General features: G+C 37.7%; 1 protein-coding gene across 7 annotated transcripts in view; it reads left to right on the top strand.

The window, feature by feature from the left end:
• The first annotated feature begins 35 nt into the window (after positions 1–35).
• The window catches only part of LOC136679348 (adenylate kinase 8-like), a 29,683-nt gene continuing 8,744 nt past the window's right edge, over positions 36–20,974 (top strand). Inside the window, exons 1-12 of one of the 7 annotated variants that reach the window (XM_066657813.1) lie at positions 36–172; positions 2,451–2,556; positions 2,741–2,919; positions 3,013–3,097; positions 3,535–3,584; positions 3,734–3,844; positions 4,450–4,518; positions 9,714–9,795; positions 11,497–11,568; positions 12,953–13,156; positions 18,344–18,475; positions 18,902–18,991. In XM_066657813.1, the coding sequence (XP_066513910.1) occupies positions 2,836–2,919; positions 3,013–3,097; positions 3,535–3,584; positions 3,734–3,844; positions 4,450–4,518; positions 9,714–9,795; positions 11,497–11,568; positions 12,953–13,156; positions 18,344–18,475; positions 18,902–18,991 (979 nt within the window). In that variant the 5' untranslated portion in view covers positions 36–172; positions 2,451–2,556; positions 2,741–2,835. The other 6 variants (XM_066657812.1, XM_066657815.1, XM_066657819.1 and 3 more) reach the window with 6 other exon arrangements.

Below are 20,974 nucleotides of genomic sequence, written 5' to 3' on the forward strand. Positions count from 1 at the left end.
GTCTCTTTAAAAAAACTGTGGTGATCGGTTTGTTCGGTAGCTATAGAAACTGGTCAGACGCGCGGCCTGGTAACGCAGGCTTGATCGGTTATCGTCAATTCAATCGGATTTCACTGCAGTAGAGGAAATCCCTGGGGCGTTCAACGCTGCTGAAAGAAAACACAAAATCAAGGTTAGTAAAATAAAACAAAATGACTGTGTACATAAACTCGACATATACAGGTGCTGGTCATAAAAATAGAATATCATGAAAAAGTTGATTTATTTCAGTAATTCCATTCAAAAAGTTAAACTGGTTTATTATACTCATTCATTAAACACAGACCGATATATTTCAAGTGTTTATTTCTTTTAATTTGATGATTATAACTAACAACTTATAAAAACCCCAAATTCAGTATCTCAGAAAATTAGAGTATTACTTAAGACCAATACAAAAAAAAAGAATTTTTATAAATGCTGGCCAACTGAAAAATACAAACATGAAAATGTACAGCACTCAGTACTTAGTTGGGGCTCCTTTTGCCTGAACTACTTCAGCAGTGCGCCGTGGCATGGATTCATTCTGTGGCACTGCTCAGGTGTTATGAGAGCCCAGGTTGCTCTGATAGTGGTCCGCTGCTTTTCTGCATTGTTGGGTCTGGCATATTGCATCTTCCTCTTCACAATACCCCATAGATTTTCTATGGGGTTAAGGTCAGGTGAGTTTGTTGGCCAATTAAGAACAGGGAGACCATGGTCTTTAAACCAGGTACTGGTAGCTTTGGCACTGTGTGCAGGTGCCAAGTCCTGTTGGAAAATGAAATCTGCATCTCCATAATGTTGGTCAGCAGCAGGAAGCATGAAGTGCTCTAAAACTTCCTGGTAGACGGCTGCTTTGACCTAGGACCTCAGAAAACACAGTGGACCAATACCAGCAGATGACATGGCACCCCAAACCATCAGTGACTGTGGAAACTTTACACTGGGCCTCAAGCAACGTGGATTTTGTGCCTCACCTCTCTTCCTCCAGACTCTGAGACCTACTTTCTTCAGAAAACATAACTTTGGACCACTCAGCACCACTTTTTGTCTTTAGCCCAGGGGCGAGATGCTTCTGGCACTGTCCTGTCTCTTGTTCAAGAGTGGCTTGACACAAGGAATGCGACAGCTGAAACCTGTGTCTTGCATACGTCTGTGCATGGTGGTTCTTGAAGCGCTGACTCCAGCCTTTGTGAATCTCCCCCATATTTTTGAATGGGTTTTGTTTCACAATCCTCTCCAGGGTGCGGATGTCCCTATTGCTTGTACACTTTTTACTACCACATCTTTTCCTTCCCTTCGCCTCTCTATTAATGTGCTTGGACACAGAGCTCTGTGAACAGCCAGCCTCTTTAGCAATGACCTTTTGTGTCTTGCCCTGCTTGTGTAAGGTGTCAACGATCGTCTTTTGGACAACTGTCAAGTCAGCAGTCTTCCCCATGATTGTGTAGCCTACAGAAATAGACTGAGAGACCATTTAAAGGCCTTTGGAGGTGTTTTGAGTTAATTAGCTGATTAGAGTGTGGCACCAGGTGTCTTCAATATTGAACCTTTTCACAATATTCTAATTTCCTGAGATACTGGATTTGGGGTTTTCATTAGTAGTCAGTGACTGTCTGTGAGGAGTTGGTGTGTTCTCCCCGTGTCCGCGTGGGTTTCCACCGGGTGCTCCGGTTTCCTCCCAAAGTCCAAAAACACAGGTTGGTAGGTGGATTGGTGACTCAAAAAAGTGTCCGTAGGTGTGAGTGAATGTGTGTGTGTGTCTGTGTTGCCCTGTGAAGGACTGGCGCCCAATGATTCCAGGTAGGCTCTGGACACACCGCGAACCTGAATTGGATAAGTGGTTACAGATAATGAATGAATGAATTAGTTGTCAGTTATAATAATCAACATAAAAGAAATAAACACTTGAAATATATCAGTCTGTGTGTAATGAATGAGTATGATATACAAGTTTCACATTTTGAATGGAATTACTGAAATAAATCAACTTTTTCATGATATTCTAATTTTATGACCAGCACCTGTATTATCGACCTGGAGTCATAAGCCAGTTTCACATGTGTGCTATTCATCCCCTAAACTGAAAAAAAATTTTTTCCAACACTGAACTACGTTCCGAGCCTTTTGTGAGTCAGGAGACCGCAGTTTAGAGTAGTTGTTTATGACTGGATATAAAAAGACAAACATACGACATATGAAACACAGTTTGGGGATGTTATAACATCCCCAATGCACCATTAGTTTGTGCCGTTTATCAGCACTTGCTACATTTGCTGTCCAAAAATAAATAAATAAATAAATAAATAAATGTCAGACACTCATTGTCCATTTCATCATATCTACTGACCATACAGGTGCATATTGTAGTTGTACAATTACAGACATGACTCCGTCTGCAGACCCGCAGACTTTAACCCTAACATCAGTGTCATTGCAGAGCTTAGAATCATCAGCCTACCAAATCATACCTGCACTCTGGTGGTACTGTGGGGTCATGACCATCGAAGGATAGTCTGAAAGCAGGCTACAAAGGTATGCAGAAAAACTGAAGGACTACAGTCTGTAAATGTAGAATTACATAATGCCAGATAACCTTTATTTTGATTTTGTTCCACAGGTTCTTAGTCATAATATCTCAAAATAATTTTTTACACAAATAGCAAGTGTTGATAAGCTCATCCAAATATTCTCTTCTCTTCTTTTCAAAAATCAACAGATTTCTATGCAAGGCTCGATTGAGGTACAGTCAAACTGAATGTAATCTGCTCTTTAACAGTTCATTGCTGCTGCGGTAAATAATCATTGCTGAAGATGGATGCCACAGCCAAACCTTTGAGGATTCCTCCTGACATGGATATTTATGCAGAGAAACATGAAATCTTTGACCTTATTCATGTAAGTGAAACCCTGGTGTCCAGTATTTTATCAGCGTACTTTCCAAAATAATAAATATTTTCCCATGCTCTTTTTTCTTTTTCTTGTACACAGACACTTGTGAGAAACCTTGTTGTTGATAAACCGGCAGATCCAATTCAGTACTTAATTGAAATGCTGAAAAGAGAAAACACAGAAGGTGAGAACTCGGTTTGTGCAACAATCAAATTTAGAAATCAGCCTAGAATTCACCAGCTTTTTCTTCAATCTTCTGTTGTGTTGTTACATTCCTGCCACATCCCTCAAGGTGAAACTGACAATTGGAATAAAAATCTTCTGCCCAATATGTTTTTGTAAGCAAAGTCCTAACAACAGCAGCACTGTATTGACCCGCTCAGCTGTTATTTTTAAACCATTCCATATGTGTCACTAGAGGGCACTCTCTTACCACTGCACTGCAGAAAGAGCCTAAATTACAGGTGATATTTAAGATGAACTTGCCAAAACGAACTGATTTAATTTGAACTCTTGAATTCAGTTTAGTTAAAAGTTGTTAATCTAATGCTGACAAATTCCAGATGAGCAGATTTGTCTTCAGCAGATGAGACACTGATCTAAAGACACTTCTATTTTTAGTGCCAAAGATAGTGCTGTTGGGACCACCTGCTTCAGGGAAAAGCACCATTGTAAGTGCTTTTTAATGTAAAAAAGCATTTCTGTTTTAATGTACCATGTAATATCCAGGAGACTGACTATTATTAAGATGTTTATGTGAGATTGGTCTATTCGGTTCATCTGTTTATTTGGCATGCTGATTCATTTCTATTTGTCACAGGCTAAAAAGTTGTGCGAACACACTAGTGCGATCCACATAACTGCCAGCAATATCCTTAAAGATGACTCTGATCTGACAAGGGCCGCACAGGAATACACCGAGAATAATCAGGTGGGGCTTTATCACTCCTGTTTTTCCATGTGTTAATATATTTATGGTTATGGAGCTCGAAAACTTAAGAATCTAAAGTAAACCACTGAGTGATACAGTCAGCATTTGGATTTACAGATGTCTGCATTTTTAGCCAAATCAAGAAAAGACCATAATTTAATTTTTAAACAAAAGGTTTATCAGCGGTAGAAGCAGTTCTGATGATTTTGTTTGATGTCTGCTCATGCAAATTGAATGCAAACTAGTTAGCCACTAGACAAGACAGGCTGAATATAGCAGGAAGATAGAAAAGCGTGCTTAGGAAAAGCATTTCCCAATGGCTTAATTATTCTAATTATCTTCACACTTAAACTCAGCGTGGCCTTGATTTTTAAATCAGAACAGTCAAAAAAGACAGTCATTACTATTTTCATGGAAATCAAGAAATCAGAATGGTTTCTGAAAAGTTAGTAATTAAAAACGGATTCTTGTTTAAAAAGAATTATTTGTTCCTGTTCTTTTCCAGCATCAAATTATTTGAAACATTTATATTAAGCAAATAAGACAACATTTTATCTGAGCACATTTTAAGCATTTTATATTTCAATAAACTCTTTCTGTTGTAGGAGATCCCACAGGAGCTTTGGATAAAGCTGATTCAGCAGCGTCTGTCAAAAGTCGACTGTGTACGACGGGTAAGAGCTGTGGACTTTCCTTCTTGACAAGCAGCGTCCGAGTGAGTCTGGTGAATTTATTGGTTTCAAGCACAGTTGGTCTTTTGGAAATGTATGTGCAAGATCTATTGTATAATGATATCTGTTCAAAATATTGCAAGCCAAATGTTAAAATCATAAGGCAGCTTAGATGGACACAAGCACACGCACAGGTGTTATGCACATCATACATCTTTCTCATACGGTTTTGTAAGCAACAACAAATGTCCAAATCATCTCTTTGGTATTCTGTGTGTATTTACGTGAGTGCTCTATGATAAGCTAATTACCCACGTGTGTATGTGTGTTCCCTGAGGACCAGAAGCGGTGGTCTCAAGGGACTTCTAGTGCATTCGCGCATGTGTGTGTGTTTTTTAAGGGACCCTTTCATCACTGGGCCCTTCACCCTTCTTCGCTCACCTGATCTCCCCACTAACGCTACTAAAGAGTCCTCCATCCAGCTGTCCGCCCAAAAACCCCACACCCTTTCATTCCTCCTTTTATCCCACCATCACATCATGCAGTCCGTCTGCCTGTCATTCCGAAACGTCCCAACACCCTCTCCTCCTGATCCCTCCGTTCTCTGAAGTGTCAGTTTCTCCTGTGCGAGCGTGCAGTGAAATATGTAAATCATTAAAAGCTGCAAACAATGTTTTCCTCTTATTCCTTTTTTAACTCTGCAAATGGCTTTACTTAGCCCTGAATCTCATTACTAAACTTTTTCCACTTGGCATCCTTTAACTTTCCCCTTTTAATCTCAGTAGTTTATGATTAGTATCTGCTTTTAATCTGGTAATGGATGTTTATCCCTGCAGGCAAACTGTCTGATGCTATTTATCAACTTATTTAATTATTTTTCGCCTTGTTCTGATCTGCATAAGAACGACGAAATGAGCGAGAAACGGAGGCAATTCTTCTCTGTAGATGAAGACACCTGACAAACCATCTCAATCAGTGCTCCGTTTGGGCTGCAAATGCCTCTGTCACACCATGATGCTTCTTCATCTCCTGGTCTCGTGCTTTCGCACACACTTTAATGGGCTAAAGAATGGAATGATTGACACATTGCACTACCACTGAAGCAGAGAGGTAGCTAAGCTTAATTGCTGTGCCTCTGTCGCCTATGTGTATGCTCATGTGTTTGTACCTGTATTTTTTATTTTTTCTCAAATTAAGAAACACTGAATGTTAATCATGCCTAATCTAGGTCATCTAGTTCATCTCTGCCTGTCACTTCTTCACAAACTGTCTTACTGTATGCCTCTTTCCTCTTTGCTCTCATGAGGCTGCTGTTTGTAAAACTTTAGACTTGTAATCTAGGGGGAAATCAAGAGAGTAGGAAATGTTAGGAAGAACAGGTAATGAATAGAGAATTAAAGTGAAATATCAACTTAATGAATACCCCTGCAGTACCAGAAAAGAAGCCCAAAAGTAAATTGGAGGAAAAAAAAGAAAAGAGAGAAGGAATGAAAGATCATGTGGCAAGTGTTGCAGTCATCCAGATTCCTAATGAGACTTCCAAATAAAGTTAGACTGTTAGAATTTGCATAATGCCTTTAATTCTATATTTAGGGAGATAGGGGATATATACAGGAAAGTTTGCAATTGAAATGTAATAGGATTTGGAGAGTTGTTTTTCCTTCAGCTGACACTTCATGCAAATAATATTTTTCTATGATGCTGTTATTTCCTGCTGTGCCACTCAGTGCTATTTAAAATTAAATGTTTTTCTGATTAAAGCACATGAAGCAAGGTGAGAGGGTTTGATCATTTGCCCTCCTCTTAAAATTAGACAGTAAAATTCCTCATCTCTTATGGTAAAAACTTGAAATTTAAATCATTTCTGAAATATATTAACTTATTAAATACTTTTTTGTCTTTAAAGGCCGTTATTATACACAGCTGTAAAGAATTTGTGTTATATAAAGTCATTTATTTGCCTTAAATATATGAATGACTAATCCATATACAAAAATATAAAACATGATTGCTAACATGATGACACAAAATAAGGATGAGTCTTGTCGGCATTTGAGGTGCTTCTCACTTAAATAAATACATTAATGAAAATAATTTGTTATTTGTTTCTGTAAACAGTTGTTTACACATATAATAATCTACTGCCTTTTTGACGAAATGCTACAGTTTAACCTTATTTCAAGTAATTTTACTGTAAAATACTGTACTTTGCAAAGGTCAGATCACCTTTTCTGGAGAAATTTGATTTAATGTAATTCACTTGGATGGGAAATGTTAAAAGGAAAATAAATTATTCAAAAATCCTTCTCTAGGAAGGTGATAAAAAGAAAAAAAACATTTGCAAATCAAAAAAATCTGCCTGTCTTCTCAGAACATTGGCTTGTCTAGACCCTATTCCTCAATGAATGTGTTTTGGGATTGATTTTATCATGTGAAGCTTAAAATGCCATTAACTTTTAACAACCAACTTTAAAAGTGTGGAAAACATCATAAATGTAAAAGGTCAAAACTGTTTATATTCAGTCGTTTAGGTTTTTGTGCAAATAACCTAAATGTTTGCAAATCAGATTGCTGTTTTAAGTCACATGGAATTCATTTTCACATTAAAGTATGTTTTTAAATTTGACCTTTGCACAATATTTAATCCTTAAATTTGTCAATGTTTGGAATTGCTGTTAGGTATAACATGTCGCTCTAGCAGTTCTTAATTTATCTCTGCTACAGACATGGCTATCTCTGTCTTTGTAGAATATATTATAATGTTTCTTTCTCTTTTTTTTCAAATCAATCTAAGAAAATTGTCTTAAAACTAAAAACTAAATGTTTTTCTCTTAATACAACAATATAAGTATAAAAACTTCCTGTCGGTGTACTATCAGCTTATACAAAGAATGACATTGAAGAGACACTCTGGGCCAGTCACATATTAAAAGGGCAATCTGTACGTGACAAAGCCTTTTAGGAACAAAATAAATAATAACACAGAGACAATGGCTGTGTGATTAGCAGAAGGATGGATTAATTGGCTAATTGTGTAGTCAGAAGTCAAGGCTTTTTGTGGGGACCCCAGCAGGTGTGTATACGGAGTTCAGGTGTGTATATGTTAAGTTGGGTCGTGGCAGCCGCTTGAGTGCCGTGCCTGCTGTTGAGATAGCGGGTGACATCTGCTGTGAGTGTGTCCCTCCTGTGATACGCAGCCTCGCTGCAGATGTTCCAGTGTTAAGGTCTCTGTCAAAGCCCAGCGCCCAAACACCACGTCGCCTTTTGATGTGCGGATGAAAAGGAATGGAGCAAGCCGCTGTGGGGCTCTGGGGACAGGGGGTGAGAGAGAGAGAGAGAGAGAGAGAGAGAGAGAGAGAGAGAGAGAGAAAGTGAGTGAGTGTGAGTGTGAGTGTGAGTGTGTCTGTGTGTGTGTGTGTGTGTGTGTATGAAAAGTCTCATTACAATTTCGATCAGGCCTGGGACCTGGCCTGGATCTTTCCTTCAGCCCCCATCCCCTCCGGGTCAGTGTTCTTGAAGAACTGCTTGCCTTTCCAACACACCTGGATTCACAAGACCATAATACTATGCCATTTATTTAACTGTTTATTTAAAAATGTGTTTACGTGTGCTCATTTTGCAGTAGGGTGAAAAGCAGAAAGGGTATTTATTTAACAGAAGCTTACAGATAAGCCAAAATTTAATGTATATTTCTTAATGGCTTGTAATTCAAGCATTCATGCCACATACTCACTCTCGACTAGCAATTTTTTTGTCTGCTCTATGCCTTTATGTCATTTTCGGAGACTTGGATTTTGTCCCAAAAATCTGTAAGCGTATTTGTCCACACTTTAGAAATGCAATATTGTAATTTGGTTAAATATTTCTGCTTTGAACACCATCAATGCTATTAAGACCTGGGGTTGGAGGTAGATGGCCTTTTGATCTGAGAACACCACTGTCTTCTTTGATTGATATCCAAATTTTCTTCTTTTTTTTTTACTTTTCTCCCTAACAGTCTCTTTACAAATATACACACAATTTTAGACTTACATCATTCAGTTGGCTTCTTCCAGTTGAAACAGCTTTTTGGACATTGTTTATTTATGACAATAATCTTATGGATCATCTCTTTCATATAGCCTTATAAAATAATTACGGATTACGTTGAATTTCAAAATGAATTTTCCCGATTCACTGCTTTAAATTTCAAAATCAAATAATCAAGTGTCCTCACAGCTGACCTGTTTGTGCCAGATGGAGGATTTTTGCCAGTAAGATGTGAGCCTCTTTTCCGTCGAGGTCTGTTTAATGCAAAGCTTCGAAGTCAGTGTGCAGCACAAGTTAGCGGGCCCAGCCCATGGGCCTCACAGCCACAGAGGCAATCAAATGCTTAATGGGAAAGTAAGTGGGAGGAAACTCGCGCACTGAGATCAGGTGAAGCAAAGGATAGGTTCGCTGTTAAAGATCAAAGCGAGAAAAAACAAAGGCTGATTTCAAACAGGCACAGGCAAGTCGGCAGCAAAAACCCACAGCTCCTCTGATAATACTTAGATCTATAAATGTTTGTTGCATATATTTATTTATTTTAAGATTATTCGCCACGGTAATAAGTTGGCCCCTAACAAGCACTTGAGGGAGATGGTTTCTTTGAGGCTTCTTTATTTTACCGCACCATTGCGCAGCAAGCCTTGGGATTTAGGAGACTATTAGAGAGAGATTTTTTTTATGGATTTGTAGCTAATGAATGATATGCATGCAATTTTTCCCTTTCTTCTTATGTTCTTTTTATGGCCATGTAAGAAGCAAAGGAGAGGAGCTAGAGAATTAGGCACATTTTCAAGGTTTTATAGATTTAACCCTCCTTTTGCCTCACTGCATGAAGCTCCATATAGGGCAATTTTACCCTACATTTATAGATAAATGTATGTGTTCATTATTTTAGCTCTCTTGGTCCCATACAGGGACACAATTTGTATGAATTATACATCGGGTGTCCATTAGCTGCTTTAAACAACTATTTATCAACAAGACATTTATTTTTTTTAGGGTTTTTTATTTGTTTGTTTGTTTAAGGTGTTCTTAATGTTTGTTTGTTTTGAAAACCAGTAAAGCAACCATATGGGTGGTGTAAAATTTGAAATGCTGACATCAAATCTAAGATGTTCTCATCAGCTGCTGATGTGCTGTATGTATGACATATAAAATTACTCTTGCAGGGCTGGGTGCTAGATGCCATCCCCAAGACCCGAGAAGAGGCTCTCTGTCTCCAGGAGGCTGGCATTGCCCCAGAACATGTTGGTCAGTGATAAACATAAAAACATAAACGGAGCACTGTGTGATGCACAATGTGCATCATAGAAAGATTTTTTTTGTCAAACAATACCACAACCCCATTTCCCAAAAAGGTGTAATGCTTTGCAAAGACAAATGAAAATAATACAATGAATATCCCATCCCAATATTTTTGGAATGTGTTGCTTGCACATTTTTTCAAAAAGAGAAAACAAAAGAATTTTCTGTTTCAGCATTTGTTATATTTTCAATTAAATAAACAGCAAAGAATGACCAGTAAACTTGTATCATCAACTTGTATACATCTACAAAAATAAACGTTTAACATACATAGTTAGTATTGGGTGGCCATGATATTCAGGCTCTCAGATGGCAATGAATTTAAACAAACACATTTCTGTAGTGCCATAGTGTGTTCCCATCTTACACCCAGTGATTCTGGGTAGACTCCAGACAATGAATGAATGAACATTTCTGTAGAGAAAGTCTCTGCTTGGGCTCAGGAACATTTTCAAAAAACATTATTGTAAACCTATTACACAATCACTGCAGCTACAAAGAAGAAACCATATAAAAATGAAAATTCTGAAATGCTGCCATATTCTCCTGGCCTGAGCTCTTTTAGGATTTTAGGATCAGACTGATATGAAATGGAAAAGTGTCCTGAGGCCCAATTAATCCAAATTTGAAATTCCTTACGGGTTTTTATATATGCACTGTTAAATGTCCAGCACAGTGATGGTATGGATGTGCATTAGTACACATGGCATTCCTGACTTGCAATTCTGTGAAGGCACTGTTAAAGCTAAACAATATCTGCATGTTTTAGACCTAAATCCAGACATTTTCTTGGAAGACTTTGCTTATTTCTATAAGAGAAGGCCAATTCACATTTGGCATGGATTACAACAGCATGGCTCCTTAATAAGAGTCCAGGGGCTAAACTTGTCCAGACCTGTCACCCAGGTGCAATAGGAAATGAAAAACACCCAATATGTTACACAGCTGAAATCCTAGTACAGGCAAGAATGGGCAAAAATCTCACTTTTAAAACTACGGCCCATGGTCTCCTCAGTCCCCAAACATTGTCCGTTGTTAAAAGAAAGGGCACTTGAGGTATGCCTTTGTCCCAAACGTTTTGGAACGTGTTGTTGGCATCAAATGTAAAATTGGGGATTGTTCATACATAATATTTTTTTCATTATTCTTTCATTCAGATCAAATATATAATAAATCACCTCTTTTGCTGTTTACAGTTGAAAGCTTAAAGTTAACATATTATGATAAACAATTTGAACAGAGCTGTTTAGACAGGGTGAGAATGGTACTGTGTTGTTTGATCCTGGTATTACTGGTTGTTTGAACCTATTACAAAATAGGTATAATTTGTCCCCTTTAAAATATACACTTCTCTGTTTATTGTAAAAATTACATTAATTTAAATTAATTTTAAAACTTATTTCCAGTAACTACTATGAATACGGACGTTAATATTCCATAACAGTGATGAATATTAGTACTATTAGTACAGCTCTGTAACAATTATGAAAAAAATATTGTTACTTAGTAAATATGAACTATGAATTATTACATAGCTATTTTAAAACTGATGTGTAAATTATGAAAGTGTGGAACTGTCAGTCTGTATCCATTTATGTGGCCTTAGAAAACTAAGTCATTTTTATGTACACTGTTGTTCTGTCCCAGTGATGTTGCAGGCGCCTGATGCTGTCCTGATTGAGAGGAGTCTGGGCAAGAGAATAGACCCTGTGACAGGAGGTATTATCTGAATCATCAACATAGATTTCAGTACAGAGAGGTGGACTGAGAAAGCAATGACCATTACACAACCTCAATTAAAATGCATTTCATAAACTGTAAAGATCAACCAAACATGACCTGTTTGCTGAAACCCAACCATCGCAGTAGGTCCTCTAGGGAAAGCAAAGCCATGTTATAATGAACAAAAGCTCTTGCTCCCCCCAGATTTGTTAAAGAATGAATGCACTCTGTCTATGTAATTGCCATTCTTTTTTTTTTTGAATATAGGTTTTAACTGCTGTCTTAAGGTGCATTCACTTTAGTTTAAAAAAAAATTATAGAATATTTTGCATGTAGTTACAGTGACAAGATCCCACAAAATGTACACCTCCATATTTATACTCCATTGGACTCTTCACAAAGATGCACAAAGCTCTGTTTATACATATCTGCATAATTTAATCAAAGAGTGGTTTGTTATAAAATTGTGCATCCTAGAGCACCTTGCAAACTTACATTTCTTTAAAGTGACAATGACTGTAACCGGGGACCCCAATGTTAGTAATTCAGATGCTGCCATTTAATGTTCCTTTCTAAAATATGTAGGCGAATTACACATTTTCTACATTTAAATTTAATGTAGTGGTAATGGTTAAATGGTGGAGGACAAATTTTTCACTTTTTTCACATTTTCACTTACCATATACTACTATGTACCATGTACCATATGTAGTCATACTATTAGAGACTGCAGCTCATGTTGTTTTCCATCTGGAGTTTTTAAACACCTCAGTGTCACAGCTGGACTCAGAAATGTTTATCAATCAAAATATCCAGCACAGAGTGTCCTATGAGCACGGATGAAAGGCTAGAGGCTGACTAACACAGACTGTGCAACAACAGATGAGCTGTCGGGTCTGACTTTACATCTACAAAGCAGATCAGTATGGTAGGTGTGTCTAATATAATGGAAAGGGTGTGGGCACAGTGTTTAAAAGCTCTAGCAGCACTGCTGTGTCTAATTCACTCATAGCACAAAACACACTAACATACCACCAACACATCAGTGTCAATGAAGTGCCTAATGTGATTCAGCTAACCAAATAAATCTTGCTATGTTGTGGTCCTGACCACTGAGAAGCAGAATGGAAATGGAAGTAAAGTATTCAGACCAGCAAATGGACAACAATCTGCAGTTGTAGTGCAGCTATACGGTTAATGGAGATAATAAAATGGACAGTGAGTTTGGAATACCTGGTTCTACTTTACATGCATGTACTATATATCTTACCCATTGAATATGACCTGAGAACTGAAACTATGTTATTAAACTATGTATAGAGTAATAATTATTAGTATTAGTATGTTTGTAACTCATTCTTTCCTATGTTACATTTTTCAGATGTGTATCATTTAACATTCATGTGGCCTGACAGTCTGGAGGTGTCTCAGCGTCTCGAGAGGCCACAGGGCTTGATCTCGGAAGAAGCAATATACCATCAAGTACAGGCATACCACAGGGAAGCCCACGGACTTCAACACACCTATGAAAGCTGTTTGAAGATCATTGATGTGGATCAGCCACATGTTGATGTGTTTGCCCAAGGTGAGTTTTCACTACTAGATTATTCACTATTGGAAAAAAAAAGATTTAATTAGATTTTCTTTCTCAACCGTTTTTTTTAAGAAGTGGAGGCTGCTTTCTTTTGTTTTGACTCCGGCAATTAAAACCATGATAGTGTGATATATTAATACGAGGTTATCTTAGCGTGAAAATCTCCAACTGTAACCTACCTAATAAGAACAAAGCTTAACTATTCTGCCTAACTCCTGTTTACATTATTACGTAAATAAACTATGGGCATGAACTGGCGGATATATTTGGTTTTTTCAAACCATTCTGTTAATGAGTCTGAGAATCAGATAACAACATGTCTGTCACACACCCTAATAAATATTTACAAGCCATATATTGTGCAGCTTTCATGCTCAGAGTAGGAGGCCTGCTAGTTTTTGCTTTTTATACAGAATTTGGGATGAATCATTATGGGAACTCTGGGTTAAAGCAGATATCATATATGTTTCATGTACATGTTTGTCCCCATCTTGCTTTTATTCCATAACTATGTTTAAACTGTTCCACATGTCGCTACCGTATATTTTCCTACTCCCCATTCTCAGTATTACAGTACTACCCCATCATACTGACCCAAGCTCTGGTCACAGGTCAACAGTACAGCCATTCCACTGAGAGGCAGTGATTGGCTGGACTGTCAGGCGGGCGGCTGGTTGGGGGACTTTGCCTCAGGCTGTGCTGCAGGCACCTGCTGTCCCACGAGGACCTGCGGAATGATGTGCAGTCTTCACCAGAGCCATTAAAGCCAGCCCAGTACAACCTGTCTCAATATTACACCACTCAACTTGACAAAATAATTCTGTCACTTTCTCCCTCCTTTTGTTGTGGGAAAAGGAGAGTAGTGTCTGCTGAATATTTTAACTCTCCTTTGCATACGTCTTTTGACTGTAAAGTGAGGTTGTATTTTTGGAAAGGTGATAAGTCCTGCATTTCTTGTGTGAATATTAATGTGTGTTTGTTGTTGTTGTTATGGTCAGTCAGGCTGCTTGCTATGGATCAATGCTAGCATTACAGTTATATTGCTAGATGTAATTGCAATTAGCATTGTAATGTTTTAAACACACTGGTGATTCAATATAAGTATTATTATTATTATCATTATTGTTAAATACTCTGAAGGCTTTTATTAGTTTGAGACAATAAGTGATAATTTGAGATAATTAGTGTTCTTATACATCAAAATATCATCAGAGATTTACATGAAAAAAGTATAATATATTAATATTATACACCTAGACAATGACTTAAAAGCAATCTATTGTGCAGCCTTCATTTGTCCTTTTTTTATGCAGAATTTGAGGTTCAAACATGGAAAATCTGAGCCAAAGCAGGTGTCTGATATTATTCCAGGACATACATCCTGATATTAATGGTGAAACAAAAACATCTAGAAAACGCAAAAATTGGAGCCACATATAAATAGCATTTTATCATTTATTTTTACATAATACCAAATCTAGTACAGGGCAGCATGGTGGCACAATAAGTATTATTGCTATCACATAGCTCCAAGGTCCTGGGGTTGTGGGCTCAAGCCCCGCTCCAGGTGTCTGTTTGTGAGGAGTTTGGTGTGTTCTATGCATGTCCATGTGGTTCTCCTTCGGTTTCCTCCCACGGTCCAAAAACACACACTAATGGGTGGATTGGCTACTCAGATTGTTCATAGGTGTGAGTGTGTGAGTAATTTTGTGAGTGTGTGTGTCACCCTGCAAAGGACTGGTGCCCCCTACAGGGTGTACCCCTGCCTTGCACCCAATGACTCCAGGTAGGCTCCTGACCCACTGCGACCCTGAACTGGATAAGTGGTTACAGACAATGAATGAATGAAATAAAAATCTAGTACAATGTAAATAATGCAGACATTTTTATCCATTGGCATCCAATCCTTCTGTACTTGCAGAGTATACAAAAATAATAATTACATATAATATATAAAATAATTAATATAATAATTAAATTAATTTGAGATATAATTTTAAAGTATCAGTCAGATCTAAATATCAGTCTGATGTCCACTGTTTTAGGCAACTGTGTGAGGCAACCAATTAATATACAATATCATTGTGCACATAGAACTTTTAGCAACATTATAGCACAATGTTTTAGGATAATGGCAGACCATTGACATACTGTACTGCTCCCCACTTTAGTAGATACAGTCTATTCTTAATTCATATTCATATTCATATTCATTGCCAGCCACATACAGTGCAATGTGCCCTCATAACACTGTTTCAGCCATCATTAGCACATTAGCATTGCATTCACATGTAAAGCACCAAGAGAGCAACTCTTCCACCCTTCCACTAATGGCTTTGAGATTTCAGCTTAATTTTTAAAATGCAAGGTTTGGGCCACTGTGCTGTGCTGTCGCTATGTTTATTTAATCACACCCAGCTCGCTTGATTAAGTTAAACGGAGGAAATAAAACAAATATTTGGAGTCTTTCTCTGCTATAAAACATTCATGACTCCAGACCGAGCCATAAACTGCAATAAAGCTGTCATCTTAAATATTGATTCTGGCTAATTCAGCATGCGGTTTGATTGCGACATTGCTAGCCTCCCCCGCCGTCGCCTTTTAGCGCATTAACATGTTTTGCATATGAACCATTTATCATAGTTGTTATCTTGCAATTAAAACAGCAAAAAGCATGGGATGAAAGAGACTCATTAGTCACAATTAGGCCATTGTTAATTAGCACACATTAGGCAGTATTGCAAGTGAGGCCCAGCTGCTAACAGATGTTAACCACGTGGCAGGTAAAGTAAAATACTGAATGATTTATTAATGGTACTTGATCTAGTTAACTAATATTCATATAACATTATTTGATCACTGTAAGCAATTGGCATTCAAAAGGAAAACTCTCACTGTCCTCCATAAGTGCTTTATTATCTAGCTCCATTAAACATGTAGCCAAGATCTGTGTTCTTATTTCATTTTGAAACCCTGCTTTTAGGAATACAGGAATAGGATAAGTTCTAACAACATTACATTTAGTTTGCTGACTTCATAAATAGGATATATCAAAACACAAAAACTGGACCAACATTTTTAAAGAAATGCATTGTACATACAATATCTACATTTGTATGCAATTTTCAGGGATGAATAAATGAATTGTGGTCCTGTGGGCATGAGCACTTGTAGAGCCCCCACAACACAAACACCCAGTACCTACTGCTTACCCATATGTGTGTACACATCATGTGACATCTATTATATCATTAGCTGCTACAGTTACTGCATAGCTGTGATCATCACGTGTTAAAGCAGAGATGGCAGGCAAAGTTTTTTTGCTAAGGCACTGTTTCTCTCCTCTTTTTTCATTCTTCATTAGCTCAGGGTTTACAATTTTCTGTGATTATGTTTGGCCAGATATGATTCTGTGCTTAACTTTCTCAGTTTAAATGATCTAAAATTGAACTTATCTAAGGTTATTAAATAAACAGTGCCCAAACTTTTCATCTTTGAGAAATAGGAGTAATATTGTAGTCTACAGTAAGAAATAGATTTTTTTCCTTTTGCTTGGACAGGAAGGCTAAAATTTTTTATGTCCATCCTTTCAATGGGAGAAGACAACTCAATGCTATGCTGTGGAAGGTTGAGTAGCTGTCAAGAAGCTGTTACTGAGAAAATGAAATTTGCTCAAGAATGTATCTCCCAGACATTGAGTGTGTTGGGTATTACTTGGGTTACAAGAATAAAAAATACAACCAAACACTAATTATGTTTTCATATCTCTTTTACAAACTGAAGACAAGTCTCCTTGCTTGGTCATCTGTGCAAGTGTGTCCAAGTGCAACACTATATAAATTCATTCATTCATTCATTCATTGCCTGTAACCACTTCATCCAGTTCAGGGTCATAGTGGGTCCAGAGCCTACCTGGAATCACTGTGCAAGGCAGGAGAACACCTTGGAGGGAGCTACCAGTCCTTTGCAGGGCAACACACACTCACTCATTCACACCTATGGACACTTTTGAGTATCCAATCCACTAACCAATGCGTGTTTTTGGACCGTGGCAGGAAACTGGAGCACACGTAGGAAACCCATGCGGGAAATGGGAGAACACACCAAACTCCTTATAGACAGTTACCCGGAACAGGGCTGGAACCCACAACCCCAGGACCCTGGAGCTGTGTGACAATGACACTACTTGTGCCACTGTGGGGCCCACTATATAAATTTTATAACAAAAATTGGGATATTAAAATAAGTTGTCTTTTAAGTTTTCTGTGTAGTATTCAGTTTCATGAATATAACATGTATGTCTCTTTTGACCAGAAATTAAATAAATGGGCCACACAGTGAAATGTATCCTAACCAACAAAGATGAAACACAGTCTAACATTGAAATATTGAAACACAGTCTATACATATTTTCTTAGATTTTGAGGACTGATAAGATTGATAAGTTTTCTTTGCCAGAGTAGGTCATCAGTTCTGGGAGTCAAAGAATCACTCCTTGGCTATAAATTCACACCTGCATACCAATACCATTATTGTTTTTCAGTTATTGGGTTAGACAACCTTAACGCTGTCTTGACTGGTTGTGTGGGTTGAGTGTGACATTTAAACCTCAGCTTCTGGCAAAAATCTATGAAAGTCGAGGGTCCTCTAGGACATTTGGGCACATAGTAAGCCTGGTTGGTCTTCTGTCCTTGGTAAATAATCTAGTTGCCTGTGTAACATGTGGCCTGTATCTTTAGGATAGTGGCACTGATATACTGAGTACAATTAAGTTAAACAACATTAACAGTTAATTATTGATTAGTTGATTTTATTATGTGACACAGTTGTTCATCATTTACCAAAAATACATTAGCTTTTCCAGTGCACAGCCCTCATAAGCACATCAAGGAATATGCATTACAGGCACAAGCTACAACAAAACAATAATTACATTTTTAAAAATTATAAGTCAGAATGCCCACTTATGTAACTTACACTATAAATCACAATCTAAATTATGCAGACAATCTAAATTATGCCATAATCTAAATAATGCTGATATATTTTTACATTGACTTATTGACATACAAGGGAATGTATTGTCCTACTGCTGTGAAGCTGCTTGTTTGGAGATTTCGTTCTGACAGCAACAATTTGAATCCTACCTTTCCTTTATATGCTTTCTCTTTTCTGCAGTGTTGACTTACATTCTGTCCAGGCACCACTCTGCTGCGCCTCACACTCCCAGAATCATTCTGCTTGGACCACCAGGTTCTGGGAAGAAGCTCCAGGCTAGACTGCTTTCAGACAAATACAACTTAGTCAACAGTGAGTTAGTGCTCTACATTTTAACATGTATTTACCTGCTGGGATTGAGCCAGCAATACATTTCTTTTACTGTATATGGATGTGGAAAATACAAAAAGTTGAACAGAATTTTCCATTTCTTCTGGTAAAGTTTTTTCCCCCCACTATTGTCTAACATTTCCTTCTGCTAGCATGTATACTTTCATCACCTGTCCTTTTTGCTGCCCTGGGCAGCAAGATCTAGCCCTATCCTTACTTATTCTGTCTTGAGACTTGCCTTAAAGGTCACACTGAACATTGTGCATTCTGTTTATTTAAAATTTAAAACTTTACTTTCTTTGTTTCTCTATTGCTCTCTCCTCCTCACTGTCTGTTTCTCTTGCTCTTTTTCTGTTTTTTCTCTCTCTCGCTCTCTCACACTGTCTCTAACTCTCTTTCTCTCTGTAGTTTGTTGTGGCGAGCTTCTGAAGGCAGTGGCAGCGGATGAGAGCAGTATGGGAGAGCTCATTAATCCCTTTCTGGAGTCAGGACGGCGAGGTAAACTTCCTCACCTCCTCACAGTTACACGCTGTCAAACAGGTCATGCACTGAGGAGAGCTGAAGCCTCTGCGCATGTGGCCTATTTGGATTCTCCTTTCTCTGTTAGGAATTTCTTCTGCTGGCCAAATAATTAGACCACCCACGCCAAGTGCATGTGGCCGATGAATGCATTATAGTGTTTGCATATCTATATTTGTGGATAGCGTAAAAATAAATGGAACTCATCTAAAAATCCTGAGAAAGATAAATGGTTCAGTGACTTAAATATATTTATTTCCCTTTCCTTCCTTGCCACAGCTCAGGACTGTAGTAAAACAAAATTAAATCCTAACCTAGGTAACTGATTTTTTATCTGCATTATTTTGTACTATTAACTATGTTGTGAATAAGAGTGGGAAACTAAAGTGTGTGCCACACACACTCACTTAGGATTTAAGGGTCGAATCAGTAAAAAATGGCCAGTAATCATTGACATTGTTTATGGCAGTCTAGATAGTCCAATGGCTCTAATGTTATTTTAAATGAATACACAGAGGCTGACTGAAGTTTTATAACATTTAAAAATGCTTCAGATTACTGTTTTTCAGATTAAATCATTTATGTTTTATTATATCTTTGCTTCATTTTTGTACCTCAACCCAGTTTGAAAAGTATATAGTAGACTGTACTATAACTGCAGGTAAGAAAAAAGAAATAGTTCATCAGTCTTTCACTTAGTTATTCATGTCCTTTTGCTTTTGCATATTTTGTCAGTTGCTACACATGCTTTGTCCACAGCACTCTACAAAGCCCCTTAGCATCCTTGCTTCGTGAAAACTCAAGGGGAAAATAATTCAATAAGGCAAAGTGTAAAACTGCCACGGCATCCCGTCTAAGTCAAGCCCTGTTAGCTTATCCAAACAGGCCCACCCCTCACACTGCATCACAAGCTGCCAGGCCTGCCAATCACTGCCACTGATTGTCTAAACTTGCCTTAAGCAAAATGTGATTAATTTAATAAACATCCCCTGAGAATCGATGGGCTACAAAAGTGTGAGTGTGTGTAAGTGTGTGCATTTAATGAGACTGACACTCAAGCACAGCATCACAAAGGTGGGGTCTCTCAGTGCTGAAGCTGCTTTGGGTTCACTCTGTCCTCAGTGTGGCCATGGAGACTACAGAACGCTGACAGCAGAACTTCCTACAGTTAGCTCTTCTCCAACTGTGTGATCTGCCACAGAGACAAGCGCTACCTTTGGCTTCAAGAAACACAATGGTGGCTCACATTTAATGAGCTAAGCTAGACTGTTTTGACAGATTAGATGGAGGCTCTTGCTCATTACACTTGTTTTTTTTTTTTTTTACTTGAACTTATGGCTGCGGATAAAAAAACATTACATTATATGAGGTTTTACTGAACCTTATACTGGCATATTTTAATTACATGGATGCTTCTTTTAAGAGGCATTCATTGAGAGATTCTTTAGGGAAAGAAAGTTGTTCTTCTATGGGATATCTCCAAAGAAGTTTTGACATGTTGGATTTTTAAGGGCCTATTTTGTGGAAACCACATATTTCCTGGTTTATATATATATATATATATATATATATATATATATATATATATATGAAAGCGTGGTATAGTCAGAAAACTTGTTTTATCTCATAATCTATAAAGTCCATCCATACCCTAAGGTGCACACATTTTTGTCCTTCAGGGCCAAAGTACACTTACATTACATCTTTAACATTACTTTTATTTTTTAATGCACAGTACATTTGAATATTACAGTACAGAAATCTAAGGGGAAAAACATTTTTAAAAAGTGCAAGGAAAGTATAAAAGGGCTTGTATTACACACTTTCCCAATTTAATCTTATTTACATAAGATATCAAACATTTTATTGGACCTCAGCTACATTGTAGGTAGTCTTGCTTATATGCACTCTAAGTGGCAAAAACAGCTTGTTTTGATGCAATTGTTTTTGTGAAGTCATTAC

This window comes from Hoplias malabaricus, chromosome Y, assembly GCF_029633855.1.
Source record: "Hoplias malabaricus isolate fHopMal1 chromosome Y, fHopMal1.hap1, whole genome shotgun sequence".
Lineage (NCBI taxonomy): Eukaryota > Metazoa > Chordata > Actinopteri > Characiformes > Erythrinidae > Hoplias > Hoplias malabaricus.